This window comes from Narcine bancroftii, chromosome 2 (genome assembly GCF_036971445.1).
Source record: "Narcine bancroftii isolate sNarBan1 chromosome 2, sNarBan1.hap1, whole genome shotgun sequence".
NCBI classification, from domain to species: Eukaryota; Metazoa; Chordata; class Chondrichthyes; order Torpediniformes; family Narcinidae; genus Narcine; species Narcine bancroftii.
In genome coordinates, this window is record NC_091470.1 from 64,681,062 (window position 1) to 64,697,045 (window position 15,984).

General features: G+C 41.4%; 1 protein-coding gene across 12 annotated transcripts in view; it reads right to left on the bottom strand.

Annotated features, from left to right (window-relative positions):
- The window catches only part of daam1a (dishevelled associated activator of morphogenesis 1a), a 146,065-nt gene that overhangs the window by 88,669 nt on the left and 41,412 nt on the right, over positions 1-15,984 (bottom strand). For 9 of the 12 annotated variants that reach the window (XR_011351326.1, XM_069916873.1, XM_069916872.1 and 6 more), the window contains 2 exons: positions 13,587-13,676; positions 1,834-2,063 (listed from right to left, as the gene is read on the bottom strand). Coding sequence is in view for 10 of the 12 variants with exons in the window: in XM_069916873.1 (XP_069772974.1) it covers positions 1,834-2,022 (189 nt within the window). In the remaining 2 variants the exon portion in view is untranslated. Of the gene's footprint in view, positions 1-1,833; positions 2,064-13,586; positions 13,677-15,984 lie in introns of those variants that run through there. The other 3 variants (XM_069916879.1, XM_069916880.1, XM_069916882.1) reach the window with 2 other exon arrangements.

Consider the following 15,984-nt stretch of genomic DNA (forward strand, 5'->3'; position numbering starts at 1 on the left):
GATTAACTGAATTAATTTCCTGGAGTTATATAAAAATGCAAGATGATTGTTATTAAATAATAGAAAAACACTAATACTGCAGATGCTGGAATCTTGAGTCAACGAGATGCTGGATGTTTGCTACTTGAAGAACACAGTGCCATTTGACATTTTATCCATAATTACATCAAATACAAATTTTGATTATTATCCATACATGACCCTAGGAGACAGCATGGTTGCCAAATTTAAAAGAATCATTTCATTATGATTGTGCCTGTTCATTTTAATTGTTTGGATATGGGTAAATTATTGTTTTCCCAACCTTTAGAATATTGAATGCACACAGAGAACACCTGAATTTTCAATTTCTGCTTCTAATCTCTTTATTATGAAGGTAGTCTTTTCACGTCTATTAATTTCAAAAGAGAAACTTCATTTTCCATTACATTTAGTCATTAACAAGTCTTTCGATTGAACAGCATTGACTCCACAAAAGCCACACGTGCAACCTATTCTCTTGCTCTCTCTTTCAAAAGCAACCACCACAAAACCACAACTCATCAATCCGGTGCAGACAGAGAATAATTAAGCAACTGGGGATGTTTTCAAACAGAACTTGATCCTAGTGAGGATTTACTATAAAACTGCCACAATGTCTATTTTTAATCTGTTCAAACAGTCACTTTACTGAAACAGCAAATACTAATTTTACACCCATGATTTCAACCGTAGGTGAAAATAGCTACCCTGCATTCTTTTTGCAATCTCTCCCACCAGCAGTTTGAAACCCAACTCAAAAGATCTTTTAGATATCTGACTTGACAAAACATTTTTCAGATTAAAAACAATCCTTCAATTATTTTTAAAATATATAATTTAGATTGGATAAAGGAAATTTTATTACTGAACGTATAAGCAGTCCATGCTGGTGTTAAAATTCGCTTGTTTTTGCTCATCTTCTGATTAAACAATAAAAAGTCCTAGGAATTGCACAGTTCACCAAAAAAATTCAATTGAAATCCTAGCTTTGTAAATTATTACATTTCCTTTAGAATTTCAAATTATCCAGTTTAAAAAATATTAGTGTCCCAATCTATTTCAAAGAATAAATGCAAATGCCCACAAAAAGATTTATCTTGAATCTGGAACAAATTTATACTAGAAAAGAGGCACATGTTATTTGAGACTCGATCACCCACCCACTCTTTCCTTATATACAGTCAGCCCTTTGGTCATGCAAGAGTTAGGGCTAAGGCTGCCCATAAGCCGATTTCTCCACAAGTCAGGAGGCCGCTTTCTTCAGCAACTTGTGTTCAATTGCTCACTTGCAATAATTATTTCATTTTATTGAATTATCAGAGAACACAACTCATAATTAAACAAATTGAATACATAGTGCCTCAAATCATAACACTTTTTCAACTGTAACATTTTATTATTACTTTAAAATTATTGCTTTAAAATGTATGGAAGAATTTATAGAAAGTCAAATTTTTGCAAGTCAAGTCATTTGTCACCAGGGATTTCCCCCAAACCTTTGGTGATCCATTTCACAGAAGAGTCAGACTTCACCTCATATCAACTTAATACACTGATATTAGAAAATTTTACCTCTTCATGTCATAATGTTAACAATCTCAAAATGAAAACTTAAACTAGAATTAGTAACTTGACAGAAAATCAGCCAAATCAAGCATATTTTCAAAAAAAATCTTTTTGGTTATCAGCACAAATCAATTATTTTTAATTTATGCAGCCTTAATTTTTCTTTATCGCAAGATTTCACAAGTACCAACATCTCTCAAAGAATATGACATTTAGTAAGGCAGCTTGTGAAGACAATGGACATACCACAAGTTCAGTAAACATGATATCCAGTTCTTCCGGTGGAGGCATGGGCAATGCTGGTTCCATCGTCTGCAATGCAAAATTGCTGTCATTCCTTAGCCTGTATGTGATCTCTGGGTGGTCACTCCCTTGAAAGCAGCAAAATATGAAGGAAAGACCACGACTACTTCTCTTTCGGGGGGCCATGTTCATGATTCTTTATTTACTCACAACAGCCGATGACTCCTGCAAAACTGAAAAGAAACAATCACCTGAGCAAAGCAGCTAATCACAATTCACCACTGCCCACAAAATTTCACTCCCATAACATGTATGATTAGTTCTGCAGTCATCGTAAATATCTAGTACTTGCAATTTACTCAGAAATTTAACGTAGAATCATACACTTTATTTAAAATTTTTACTGGTCTTCTTCATGTAAATGTTATACAATTCTTTTCAGGCATTTGAGATATATTTGATAAGAGCATTAACCTCATCACAAAATCTCAAGCAAAATACACAGCTACAATGTAATGCATACAATGACAGAAATAGACTGGACCGTTCCTGTCTGTCAACACCACTCACAGCGTGACAAAATTGTATTTGACTAAGAAAAATAACAATTTAAGGGAGAGGATATGAAAATATCTGGTTGGACAGTTGGATGATGAATTGCTCACAAAGGGACCTGTAATCAGATCAGAACAGCTGCACAATCCAAAAAAAAAGGCTCATCAATAATATAAGCACTAGTAGCTTCCCCTCATTTCATATCAATTAAAAGATATTTTACATCGACTTCATTTCAAAATTATCAGCAAATTTGTTACAATACAACATCATTTCAAATGGAGAACATAGAGCTTGATTTGCTGTGAATGTCATTGATCCTTGTTTTATTTCAAACTGTCGTGCTCAAACTGCCCTCTTTTCATCAGCTTTATGAACAAAGAACCACATCAACTGCTCCATTGGCCGAATGTCCTCATTTACGTTCACCTCAGTGCTTGGCTTTGCCCTATCAGAAATATTCCCCATCCTTCCCCACCCTTTCTGCAGCATCTCATTTTTGTCCTTTCCAGTTCTCTTTCCTCAGACAATTTCCAACATTTTCATTTCAATAAAGGTAGTGATATCTGCCATTTCAACACTACTGATTATTAGTGATACTCAAACAAATGGCAATTTCCAAGGCAAAAGAAATTCATTTTTAGGACATTATGAAGAAAGTTACTGATGAAGAGACCCAAAATAAGCTTTTGCCATTACAGTTAATAAATTCAGAAACTTGTCTTGTTAAATATACTGTAAGGATCCAGAAACCTCAAATATTAGGCAAGTCGATACATATGAAATAAAAATATTAGATCAGCCTATTGTACTCAATTAAACTTCCAGGATATAACCATTAAACATTAGCAATGTCAGAACCAAATAATTTAAATGATTGGAACTCTTGAGAGGGCTATGACTATAAAATAAAGTGAAAAAAACACTCAGCAAACATGAACAACAAATGAAAACAAATCACATGGAATTTCCTGATATTGACAGGCTTCAAAATAATATATGGTGAAACTTCTATTCGTGGCACAATTTATGGGGAATTAATTTATATCGGCATTCGGTGACAGTCACTGAATGCAATAAAGTCCCATTGGAAGTAAATAATAATTAGTGGGAATAAAAGTGATAAACAGCAAGAGAAAGGAGCATTGAGAACATACTTTCCACATACACAGAAGACGACTATTTAAAACTGAGTGTTTAGTGCATTCAAAACAAGTTCAGTGGTCAAACTTAGCATTTCACTTTACGATGCATTTAGTTTCAGGTCATGTCTTATCTTGAAGCAGAGAATGCATCATGTTCTTTAAATGGCAGAGGCTTTATGTCGTTCTTTATCTCAATCAAAATTGAAAATATTGCTCAACCTTTACAATGTGCCCTGATGAAATCTTCTCCAATACTGCCTGATCAGGTCCCAAAAACTCAAAACATCAACATCCTTACTTATTGTACATTTCAACGTACAAGTCGTGAAACCCAAAAATAACTCTCAATAAATGGAGGTCGACTTATACGACAGATATACTTGTGAGACCTTAAGTTCAACTCAAAATCCAATCCATGCCAATTTGGCGTACAAGTCAGCCCATGGGAAAAACAATTTGGCATACAAGTTGACCCGTGAAAACCACCCTCCCCCCAACAAAACCCCAACTGCGACAGATTTTCATTGAAAAAAACACAATTAGAACCCTTCAAAATCACTCTATCATCATATGAGACAAAGTTTGTGGCATGCACATCCATACTCTCACTGTTTAAACTGTTATCATATGGGTCCTAGTTTGTACCTGATGAGGTGGTTTCGGCTTCGTTGTCAGCGTCGCAAAACAAATCTTCCGTGCCATCAATTGCACAAGAGACACCACACTTTTTGAACAATTTTATCACAGTCTCTACTTTAACAATTGAGCACAAAGTTACACAGCACATCAGGTGATTCAGCACGCATTGCCCCACCTTTTGTAAATGACCTTTCTGCACTCAACGTTCAGATATTTCATTCCCACGCACATGGTCTTTGAATGGCTGTTCAAGCAGACATCAAAAGATTGCAATGTAGACGTCAAACCTCCCAGGATAACCACCATGATATATCATGTAGTACTAATCTACATCTAGTGTTCTCCGTTAAGTGGCTATGAAACATATCCCAGACCAGCAAACTCTGTTCTTTGCGAGAACCGTCTGTTCCACACATTGTCTATCCATAGTTTTACACCATTTTCATCCATCCATCTTTTTTCATGAAAATGTACAAAAATACCTGCAGGGAATTCCATTTTCGGTTTAATTTTGCATTTGAAGATTACCGTGGGTCTTAACTTTGTCCTGTCGGACATGCATGATAACACCACAGTAAACCTGGTCCTTTCATGGCCTGTCCTTCTGGTTTCCACAGTTTTAACACCTTTCCAATCCACTGTTCTATTGCCTATCATGTCGAAATTCATGGGGGTTTTGTCCAGGTTTCCGATATTTGCCAATGAAAACTGGTGTTTCTGCTGGTTCCATATAATAAACGTGAAAATTTACAACTTTATGATCTAGATCTTTTGGTAGTTTCTGTGAAATTTCTGTTTTTTGTCATAATACCAGATTTTTCCTGTTCACGATACAGTTGCACCAACCTATTGTAGCCTCAAAATCTTTACTGAGGTCTGAGTTCAACTTGGCCCACTGCAGTGAAAATGTTCTTATTTTATTTTGGGTGATTATGTAGCAATCTTGCATCCGTTCACTTACCCATTCTGCAAGGTGATTTTCCAACTCTGGCCAATGAAGGATTCCTTTTCTTAATTAACATTGCCTTTTTGGTATTTTTCTTAATGTATCTTCTTTCTTCCTCCAATCTCTCACCAATTTCTCATACACAATTTTTCTTGCAGCCACAGTTATTGGTTTTCTTTGTCATTTCTATCACTTTCAACTTAAAACTCACTTCATACTTTCATCGTGAGTTATGTTGTGTCGATGGATTCTCGATGATAGCAATCACCTCCAGCCAATGCTCAGCAGATCTATCCACACAATCTATTGGGTTTGACTTATATGTTGGTCAAAGGCACATCTCAGGCATCTCTATCTTTGGGGGGCGACTTATGTGCTGGTCAATGGGCCACCTCAGGCATCTAGAAAATTTGAGGTCGACTTATATACTGGGTATACCATAAAATCCTTAAAATGAGGCTGAAAAATGGGGGTTGACTTGCACGCCAAAATATATGGTAGTTTCTAATCATCTACAGACAAGATAAATGTTGGTAATCACTTGCTTGGAACGAGGTCAGGATCAAACCCAGTCTCTGGAACTGTGAGGCAACAAATAATTAACAAAAATCTTCACCACCCTCATTTGCTCTCCTTTCCCACATCCTTACTGTTCACTCCCAACCCTTCCCATATCCCAACACGAGTTGACATCATGTCTCATAGACATTTGGAAAGAAAAGGTTGGATGCCCTCAGTACATCCAGCAACTTGCATCATTTCAAATTTAAAGGCACACTTGAAAATGGGGGCAGCAGCAAGACGCAGCAATTAGTGTGTCAAAGACCTGGCCTCGATCCCAGCCTCTGATGTGTTCTGTTTGGAGTTTTCATGTTCTCCCTGTGCCTGCACGGCACTGCTCCAGGAGCTTCAGTTTCCTCCTACATGCCAAATGCCAAAGATGTGTTGGTTGTTGCACAAGAAAATCTGCAGATGCTGGAGTCAAGTGCAATATATAAATGTGCTGGAAAAAGTCAGCGGGATATGCAGTATCCACGAGAAGTAAAGGGTAACTTGTTAGGAATAAGAAAAAAAAAGTGCAGATGCCTGAACAAAAAAAAATAACGGAGTTGGGGAAAGAAAAGAGAAGGCAGGAAGGGGGAGGAACACAGGCTAAACAGGTAAGAGTACTAGGTGGATACAGGTGGGAGGGTAAAAAAGAAAAAATGCTGAGAAGTGATGGGGTAGAAGGCTAAGAAGAGTGGCTTTCTGATAGAACAAGGGGAAGGGGGAAGGGAGCAAGAGGAAAGGAGAGAAGGATAGAGAAAGAGAGAGATATAGTGGAAGTGATCAACAGAAAATGGAGGTCGATGCTAATGCCGCCTGGCTGGAGAGTGCCAAGATAGAGTACAAGGTGTTATTCCCCCAATTTGCGGACAGCCTCGGCTTGGCAATAGATGAAGGCATGGACAGATATGTTGGTATTGCAATGGTGTGTGGAATTAAAATGATTGGCCCCTGAGAGGTCCTTGCTGTTGCCATGGCAGAGCAACGGTGCTCATTGAAACAATCTCCCAGCCTGAGCCCAGCCTCCCTGATGTAGAGGAGGCCACATGCAGTTTCTGCCCGATCCTACAACAATCACAAATCAGTACTGAAAATCACTCCTTCCTTTACACAAATCAGATCCCCTTTCTTCAAATGCTTCAGGTTTTTTCCTCTTGGGATACACACCTAACCCCAACCAACCAATTTTCCCCTGCAACCGCTGCAACCGTGTCTGCCTGTCCCGCATCGGACTTGTCAGCCACAAACGAGCCTGCAGCTGACGTGGACATTACCCCTCCATAAATCTTCGTCCGCGAAGCTAAGCCAAAGAAAGAAAAAATGTTGGTAGCACCTCTAAGAACAATAATTCATGCTGTAAAACTGCTGGACAAACCGTCAGAGGCTTCATTGTATTATATGTAACCCAAGATAGAATTTGGCATTTCAAATATCACTGATGAATTTTAGATTTTGGTCATGAAAATCTATCTCCATAACTTGCATATTTGAACATGATGTCTTAACATATGCATTCAATGGTGAGGCACCTTTAACAATGGAACACTGTCAATATTATGAATATTTCCTCAGCAATTGAAGTCAACCATTCAATGATTCATTTCAGAAACGGCTTTTTTCCTGCCTTTTTTTTTAAAAAAAGCCATGCAGCATGGTAACAGGCTATTTCAGCCTATGAGTCTGTGCTGTCCAATGTACACCCCACCCCCACCCAGTCCGTTTCAAATGATGGGAGGAAACCGGAGAACCTGGGGAAAACCTACACAGACACGGGGAGAACATACAAACTCCTTAGAGACAGTACGGGATTCGAACCCCAGTCCCAATCACAAGCGCTGTAAAGACATTGTGCTAACTGCTACGCCAACCGTGCCCAACTATATGCATTCTCTACCACCTCATGACCCCCAATCACTTCCCCTCATTTACTTCTTTTTGTTCTTCTTCTCACTCAAAATTCCTTTCACAAAAACTCAAAATATAGGCAAGTTGAGTAACAACACAAGTCAACCAGAAGTAATCAAACACCAACGATTAGCAGTTATTGATTTGGTCACATGATGCAAACAGCCTGGCTGTCCAACTTATTAATATAAATTGGAGATGAATCACATCGAGTGTGAAAGCTCATCAATTGGCAGACTGGGTCAAACCATGGTACAGATTTAACATTGATAACAAGGACTGGCTATGATTAAGAGGCCTATGGGGGAGAGGGGCTGGGATGTGGGGGAAATCAGAAAAGGGACAGGGGCAGATATGCAGAGATTGATTTTTAATTTGGAATGCACTGGGCTCTGTGCTTGGGTCAGAGCTGGACACAACTATCATGGGTTTATTTCCATAACTGCCTTTCCGTCTAAACACTAAAATGACAACTTCTTCTGACAGTTATTTTAAACTTCACTTGGAGACATTGAGACGGCACAATAGCTATCATCACACAGGAATATTTCAAAAGATGACAAGTACAATTTTAAGGCTATTACCTCCTTGCTGAACGCAAACCAAACTATTTGTGTATCCAACTATAAATACAAATGTAGCTTCATTATATTACAAATATTATCATGAACTGCAAATTACCTCCAAATAGTCTTGTAACCCATGTAAAAGTGGCAATTCAAAAGATGAATAGTTTTTTGTTCTACACCCACTCCTTTTAAATTTTTAGTTTTAAAGTTAAATTTTTATTGAATGCTCAAACTAAGTTTTGTTAGCTGTGCTATTAAAATGCAGCATTTGCTCTAAAGTAAATCCAGTCCTCATTCACTATAAAATACTGCATGCACTCTGAAGTGTCATCAGAAGAGATGGGGAAGAGTGGATGGCTTGTGAACAAAGGAGAGTGTTGGGTGAAGGGGTTCGGATCTGAGAAGAGAGTTGGGGAAGGGGTATTCTGCAGGTAGAACAATGAGGAGAGGTCCAGTTCCAAGGGGAGACCGTTGTGAGGAGCAAGGCTCAGTTAAGATTTTTTTGTGGGGGGGGGGGAAAGAGAGGGTCAATTCCAATAGTTTGTGGAGAGCATCAGTCAAGAGGAGACCACGTTGGGGGTTCAGTTCCAAGGTGAGAGTGGTATGAACAATGAAATGCTGAAGAGACTCAGCAGGTCAGGCAGCATCCATGGAGAGAAATGGCCAGTTAATGTTTCACCATTTATCGTTACTATATTTGGAAGGGATGATTGTAAGCACAAGATGGGGATGGGGCTAAAAGGCTGGACAAATGAAGGTGGGTCAAGCAAGGGAGCACTGGGGCAGGGGTGGAGCTGCAGAATAGTGGACTTGGAGAATGTTCATGCTCTTGGGTTCCTCAGCCACCTAGGAGGAATACAATTTCCTCACATTGACATTGACTGGCAATGAACAAGGCAGAGGACAGACATGTATTCGTGGGAATGGTGAAGGCTATTGAAGCCACTGGCAACTGGGAGTTCTAGCTTGCACTCAAGGATAGAAAGCATATAAAGCATAAAGGAAGGGAAGGATTGCTGACAACTAGGGGAAGATTTTTGTAAGATTCTGAATCATCAAATACAGTACAAATCTGATTATCTGAGATTGTCAGACAAATTTTTTTTTGAAGGACTGGTCATTTTTTTAAAAACAAAGCCCAGTAGCAACAGCAAATCACTTGTATCAATGTTTAAACAACAAACACCAAGGGAAGGCTAAAATAATATTTAATTCTATCCAAAAAAAATGCTGGCCATCACTGATCCCCAACAAGTTCCCAATGCCACTGCCACGCTGATCCACAGGGAGGCTTCCCAAGCTGGTGGAACGCTCACTGGCAAGTTGGTAGTCTGCTGTATCCCCAGTCACCAGAGCTCCCGATGCCCAAGACCCAACTCCAAATCCTCCCGTAGGGTTATTGCACATGCATACCAGAAAGTCCAATATTAGGCTGAGGAGAGGGTTCGGAGTGGGCATCGGGAGCTCCGGAGTGCTGAGGAGGGAGTGAAGGAAGGGGAGAGGAGGGAATGGGAGGGAGCACCACTGAGCCCAAGGTCACGCTCCTGCCCAGGAGGCATTCTCTTTGATGACACCAGGCCAAGGGATTCTTCCAACCACTTGCAGCTGAGAAACAGTGGCATGCAGTTTGTGAGGAAGACTTGGAGAGTTAAATGGAAATTGAGGTCAGTTTGACTCCAAAAATATTTTGAATAAATGAGGATTTCTGATTTCTTTTGGATATCCTCATTGATCTGATTTTTTTTTAAAATTTCAGATAAATGGGGATTTTGGATAATCAGGGTTGTACTGAACTCATTTCCTCGATCAAAGTTTGTGCTAATATATTGAAGATGATGAATTTATCATCCTTTCATGAGAGAACTCAATTGAGACATGATTTTCAGAGTCTCATGATGATCTTTGCTGTCGGGAGCAGTCTGGTGGAAAATGGCATAGATAGAGGAGCTTGCATTTGTGAATGTTGAGCTCAAGGACCATCCCCTCACAAGCAGAGTATGTGCATCCAGAAATGCCAGCTGCATATTGCAGCCCAACTACTGAGCTTTAGGAGCCCTTAGTGTATGCCCACATTCAAGGACTGGAGTTCTTCAAGACCAATCATGGGGCAATTAGAAATGGGAAATTAAAAGTCGACATCCTTCGAATGATCAATAAAAAGCATTTACCATTCGTTCTGAAGTTTAACTCCACTTCCATGAAACAAGGTATAACATTTCAGCAAGAAAAATTCAGAAAAGTGTGGAGGCAATGAGATAGAATTGGTTGACAGCAATACTCATTGAGAATGGTTCCATGACAGACCTGCTGGAAAACATCAAGGCTTCATTGCTGTATTGGAGTGAACCCTTGATCTAGATGAATTTCAAACTAAGGGAGGAGATGGACTATCAATCTGGCTTCATAGATGTGGAAAAAGGCTGCGTGTCGAGGATAGATCCTGCTCCCTGCAATTCTCTTGGATTCATTCCACCATTGGGGTAGAAACTGCATGGTGATTTGGAGGCAGTTCTTCTACCATGAGGAAGTGGTTGACAATACACCTGAAGATATTTCGTAAGGCAGGTAACAAGGGCGAATTTCTAATCATAGGTGGACTTTTCTTGAAGACTGTTAAAATGACAGAATCTCTGAGGCAATGAGATTGTGACCAAAATTCATCACCATAATATTTGATTCAATTTTACCAGTTACTTTTGTACCTTTTTAGTTTAGTTGAGATACGGAATTTTCAAGTTATCGGTCAGGAGGGGTACAAGGTTGGATCAAACAGGTTTTTGAGAGATGGAATCAAGAGCGCTGATGACAGGACAGGGTTGCAGTTAAGGTGGCTTTCAATGTGTTCCTTCCAGTAGATTTGATTTCCCCCATCTCCGATGCATTTAAGTGTAGAGGCAAATAAAGATTCATCAACAATGGAGTGCCACTATCAAGAAAAGAATGGGAAGCAAAAAGATTCCTTTCAGAATCATAGCGTCCGTGAATCCCATCTCCTCCCCGCTTGGCTTTCCATAGGTTGCGACCAGGTGCTTGAACCTTGGAGATATCCGATAATGCTGAAATGATTTTTTTTTAAATGGGAATGATGCTAAAACTGAACTCAAGGTCTCCCTTCATCTGGAAAACAACCATAATTCTATTTTCTACTCCTTAGTTAATTTTCATCCAAGCACAATAGGAACTCTCCACATCCAAGTTGGGTATTTTGTAAAGGAGCCCTTTTATTAAATTCCCACACATATATTTCTCAGAGCAGCCTCAGAATGCTCAAGTAATCATTTGAAGCTTTATAAAAATCTCGTCCAAGTGATGACCATACCACAAAGGAAGAACACGTTTGAAATATTATAAATGTCAGAATTATAAGTGATAGGATGATTGTTTTTTTTCTTTGGGCAGTGACTCACAATTTAAAAGAAAATTCCTTTTTAGAGCACCATTCACCTCAAAATAAACTTACAATATCGACTGAGGCCTAGATTTCAGATACAAGCCTCTGGATTTGGTACAAGTCAAAAGAAGATTGCCTCCCAGAGTAAGGAAGACAATGAACGGCAAAACCAAAACTCTATTTCAAGGCAAAGAAAAACTTTGTTCAAAACACTTTCACATTTTGAAAGTGAATATTACAAATATAGATCAATCTCATGCATCAAGTTTTTTCAGTGCCTCATTTTTAAAGCTATCCACTTCCAAATATAATAACCATATTGTACATTTTAACTTTGTGAAAGGTTGAAAGGAAAGTCACAAAGATTGACATGAAAGCAAAGTAGTTGATAGTTATATCAGCATTAATTTCAAATGTTGCTGGTAGTCATGGTGGGGAGCTGGCTGATGGAGGACCTCAGTTTTCTTCAGGCTGACTTCCAGGCCAAACATTTTGGCAGTTTCCGCAAAGCAGGACGTCAAGCGCTGAAGAGCTGGCTCTGAATGGGCAACTAAAGCGGCATCATCTGCAAAGAGTAGTTCACGGACAAGTTTCTCTTGTGTCTTGGTGTGAGCTTGCAGGCGCCTCAGATTGAAGAGACTGCCATCCGTGCGGTACCGGATGTAAACAGCGTCTTCATTGTTGGGGTCTTTCATGGCTTGGTTCAGCATCATGCTGAAGAAGATTGAAAAGAGGGTTGGTGCGAGAACACAGCCTTGCTTCACGCCATTGTTAATGGAGAAGGGTTCAGAGAGCTCATTGCTGTATCTGACCCGACCTTGTTGGTTTTCGTGCAGTTGGATAATCATGTTGAGGAACTTTGGGGGACATCCGATGCGCTCTAGTATTTGCCAAAGCCCTTTCCTGCTCACGGTGTCGAAGGCTTTGGTGAGGTCAACAAAGGTGATGTAGAGTCCTTTGTTTTGTTCTCTACACTTTTTTTACTCTACACTCTACCAGCCCCCCCACATCTCCATCGGGCACACAAAACTCAAAACGGTCAACCAGTTTACCTATCTCGGCTGCACCATTTCATCAGATGCAAGGATCGACAATGAGATAGACAACAGACTCGCCAAGGCAAATAGCGCCTTTGGAAGACTACACAAAAGAGTCTGGAAAAACAACCAACTGAAAAACCTCACAAAGATAAGCGTATACAGAGCCGTTGTCATACCCACACTCCTGTTCGGCTCCGAATCATGGGTCCTCTACCGGCACCACCTACGGCTCCTAGAACGCTTCCACCAGCGTTGTCTCCGCTCCATCCTCAACATCCATTGGAGCGCTCACACCCCTAACGTCAAGGTACTCGAGATGGCAGAGGTCGACAGCATCGAGTCCACGCTGCTGAAGATCCAGCTGCGCTGGATGGGTCACGTCTCCAGAATGGAGGACCATCGCCTTCCCAAGATCGTATTATATGGCGAGCTCTCCACTGGCCACCGTGACAGAGGTGCACCAAAGAAAAGGTACAAGGACTGCCTAAAGAAATCTCTTGGTGCCTGCCACATTGACCACCGCCAGTGGGCTGATAACGCCTCAAACCGTGCATCTTGGCGCCTCACAGTTTGGCGGGCAGCAGCCTCCTTTGAAGAAGACCGCAGAGCCCACCTCACTGACAAAAGGCAAAGGAGGAAAAACCCAACACCCAACCCCAACCAACCAATTTTCCCTTGCAACCGCTGCAATCGTGTCTGCCTGTCCCGCATCGGACTGGTCAGCCACAAACGAGCCTGCAGCTGACGTGGACTTTTTACCCCCTCCATAAATCTTCGTCCGCGAAGCCAAGCCAAAGAATTTCAAATGTCGATCAACTTCCTCATCATATAATGGAAATGTCAAACGATAAGATAATTCTTTGTGGTGCAAAAATTCCACAGCAAGGTTTTACTGTACTGTAACAACATTTACCCAAGCATCATCCCACCCTTCATTACACTCTAGAAAGTGTCACTTAATATCCAATTCTTTCAAGTCAAAGCACTCTTGATACATTCAGATTGAAACCAATTATATACCTTAAAATTTTTTTTCATTTGTATTCTTCATTGTTTACTTGGTGTGTTCTCTTCTGATACAATGTCATCAGCTACGAAAATGTAATGAGTCTGAGGAGAAGGTCAAAACAGTGCACAAATTAGTCTTTACAATTTCCATCAATAATTCACTTTAGACAATAGTAAATATTAATCCCTTCCTCCCACTAGCTCTGCACTCAGTATTGTGTGAGGAAATGTAGCCTCCCTGCCTGTCTGGATTGACAGGTAGTCACGTGTCCCGTTCCCCCCCCCCCCCCAACCGGTCTGGAACTTATTCAGAAGTCACATCACCTTGTCAGTCACGATTGGACTCCAGCCACTAATTAGTGCACACCTTGCGGATTCAAATAATTCACCATCATTATTGGCTAGACACACAGCACTAGCACAGAGCACGCTTCGCTCTCTCTGCCTCGTGGTTCAAGCCCTAGATGCTGCTCCGTGCCAGGTCACTACTATGGACATCACTTGGAAGGATCATGGGTAAGGCATCATTCACCTCCAAATAAACTTACAATATCGACTGAGGCCTAGATTTCAGATACAAGCCTCTGGATTGTATCTGTACTGAAACCGAGCCGTAGTATTGCTACAGATCAAATTGCTATAGATCAAGACTTGCAGTAGAGCCACACCTCCCAACGATCAGGGGTCAGGGAGTGTGTGTAGAACCCCTGCTTATAGTGTGTTTTTCTGCCCTCCCCTCTGCATTGCCTGTATGAATTAGTAATTGTGTACTGTTTAACGTTTTTCCACACTCTTTTATAAACTGTGCACATGTTTTATTCCCATGACAATTTTCTATAAATTGTGGTATGTTAATTAAAGTTACATGTGATTACAATCCCTTATGTCCAGACTTGTCTCTCTGTGAACCCACTGAACCTGACACTTTTTCTCAATACAGTAATTGGCACTGTGAGCAGGGTTCAAAGAGTTACAACTAGACACACGTGAAATTTTAACCATATGGGAGGGGAGACTGTTTTAACCGTGCAGGAGATTGTATTGATAACTGTGTGTGGGTGTCCTGTCGGGTGCAGGGTTTATTGTCTATCTGCTCACCAATGGGCAATCTCAGTGCCAGAACAAATGTTAGTGGGGTGCATTAACGGGTTGGGTGGGGGGGGGGGGGGGACACAGTGCAAAGCTCAAACTCACTCGGGGTGGGGGGGGGATGCTGTTACAATCCTCTGCCCTCTGATGTATGTTTTTATGATGTGAAGCATCATTAACTGCTATGATGCCTGACACACACTGGTGACTGCAGCCTGGGGTGGATGGAGAGTTGCTCGTGTGCTAAACACTAGTGATGCTTAACACACGATAGTGATGCCGGAAAGGGTGTAGGGTGGGTCTGCCGAGCGATGCCTATGATGGTAAACAGTGGTACAACACCTTACCTGGAGAGGGCAATGCCCAGATGCCTACCCCCCGACACTGATCTTGCCAATGGGGGCAGCAGGAGGTGATCCACAAGTAGCAAAGGGACCCCAGAGTTGGAGTTTAAAATCTCCAAGTGGATCGATGACCACCAGGGATTCAGCCATTTGGTGGTGTAGCTGGCAAGTCATGCCATACCAGTTGATTGAGATGACAGGGTGGACTCCATGGGCAGAAGATAGGGCACCATGTGGACTCCCACCTGGAGTTAATGGGGCTTCCTAAGGCCAGGGGGAGTTGTGGGGTAGTCCTATGGTTACTAATATCCCTACTCAGGCACCAGTGGAATCTCACACCCAAGCTAAGTAGTCAGGGCATCCAGAAAGATAGGGAGATAGAATCCCTGCAAGATGAGTGCTGGGAACTGCAAGAGGCACTGCAGGTTGACCAAGGGCAAGCAACTAATTTAGACTTTAAAATCATGGAGGCAGTTTCCACGCTGATCGAAACAGTGCAGCTCCATACTCTTGGTTTGACTTGTAGCATGACTCGGGGAAAGTCCGAGCCATTGTCCAGAGGGAGGAGGGGGATCGACATGTGGTTGGGGGATGAGTATGTGTCGATAGATGTTGAGGATAGCCGAAAACTGTGTGGGGTGGGGGGGGGGAGCCCCATGGGAGTGGAGCTTCCCATGCGCTATCCACTCCAACCTGGACCAGCCTCCCCTCTGGTCTTCCCCCACCAGAGGTGGCCCTTGACTAATCTATCTTTTGAGCTTTTCTACCTCTGACCTTAAGAGGAGAAGATGACCCTTCAAGCTATTCCTGTTCTCGATGTGAGGGTCAACAAAACACCCATCTCAACAGATTGAATCACTTGTGGCGATGCAGCAGGAGAACCAGCTCCGCCTGCGATGGCCGCAGTAGCTGAGTTGCAGTGTTAAGATGGCACCATCAAGATCGGGGATTCTTCGTGGCCTCAGCCACCGTGTGCA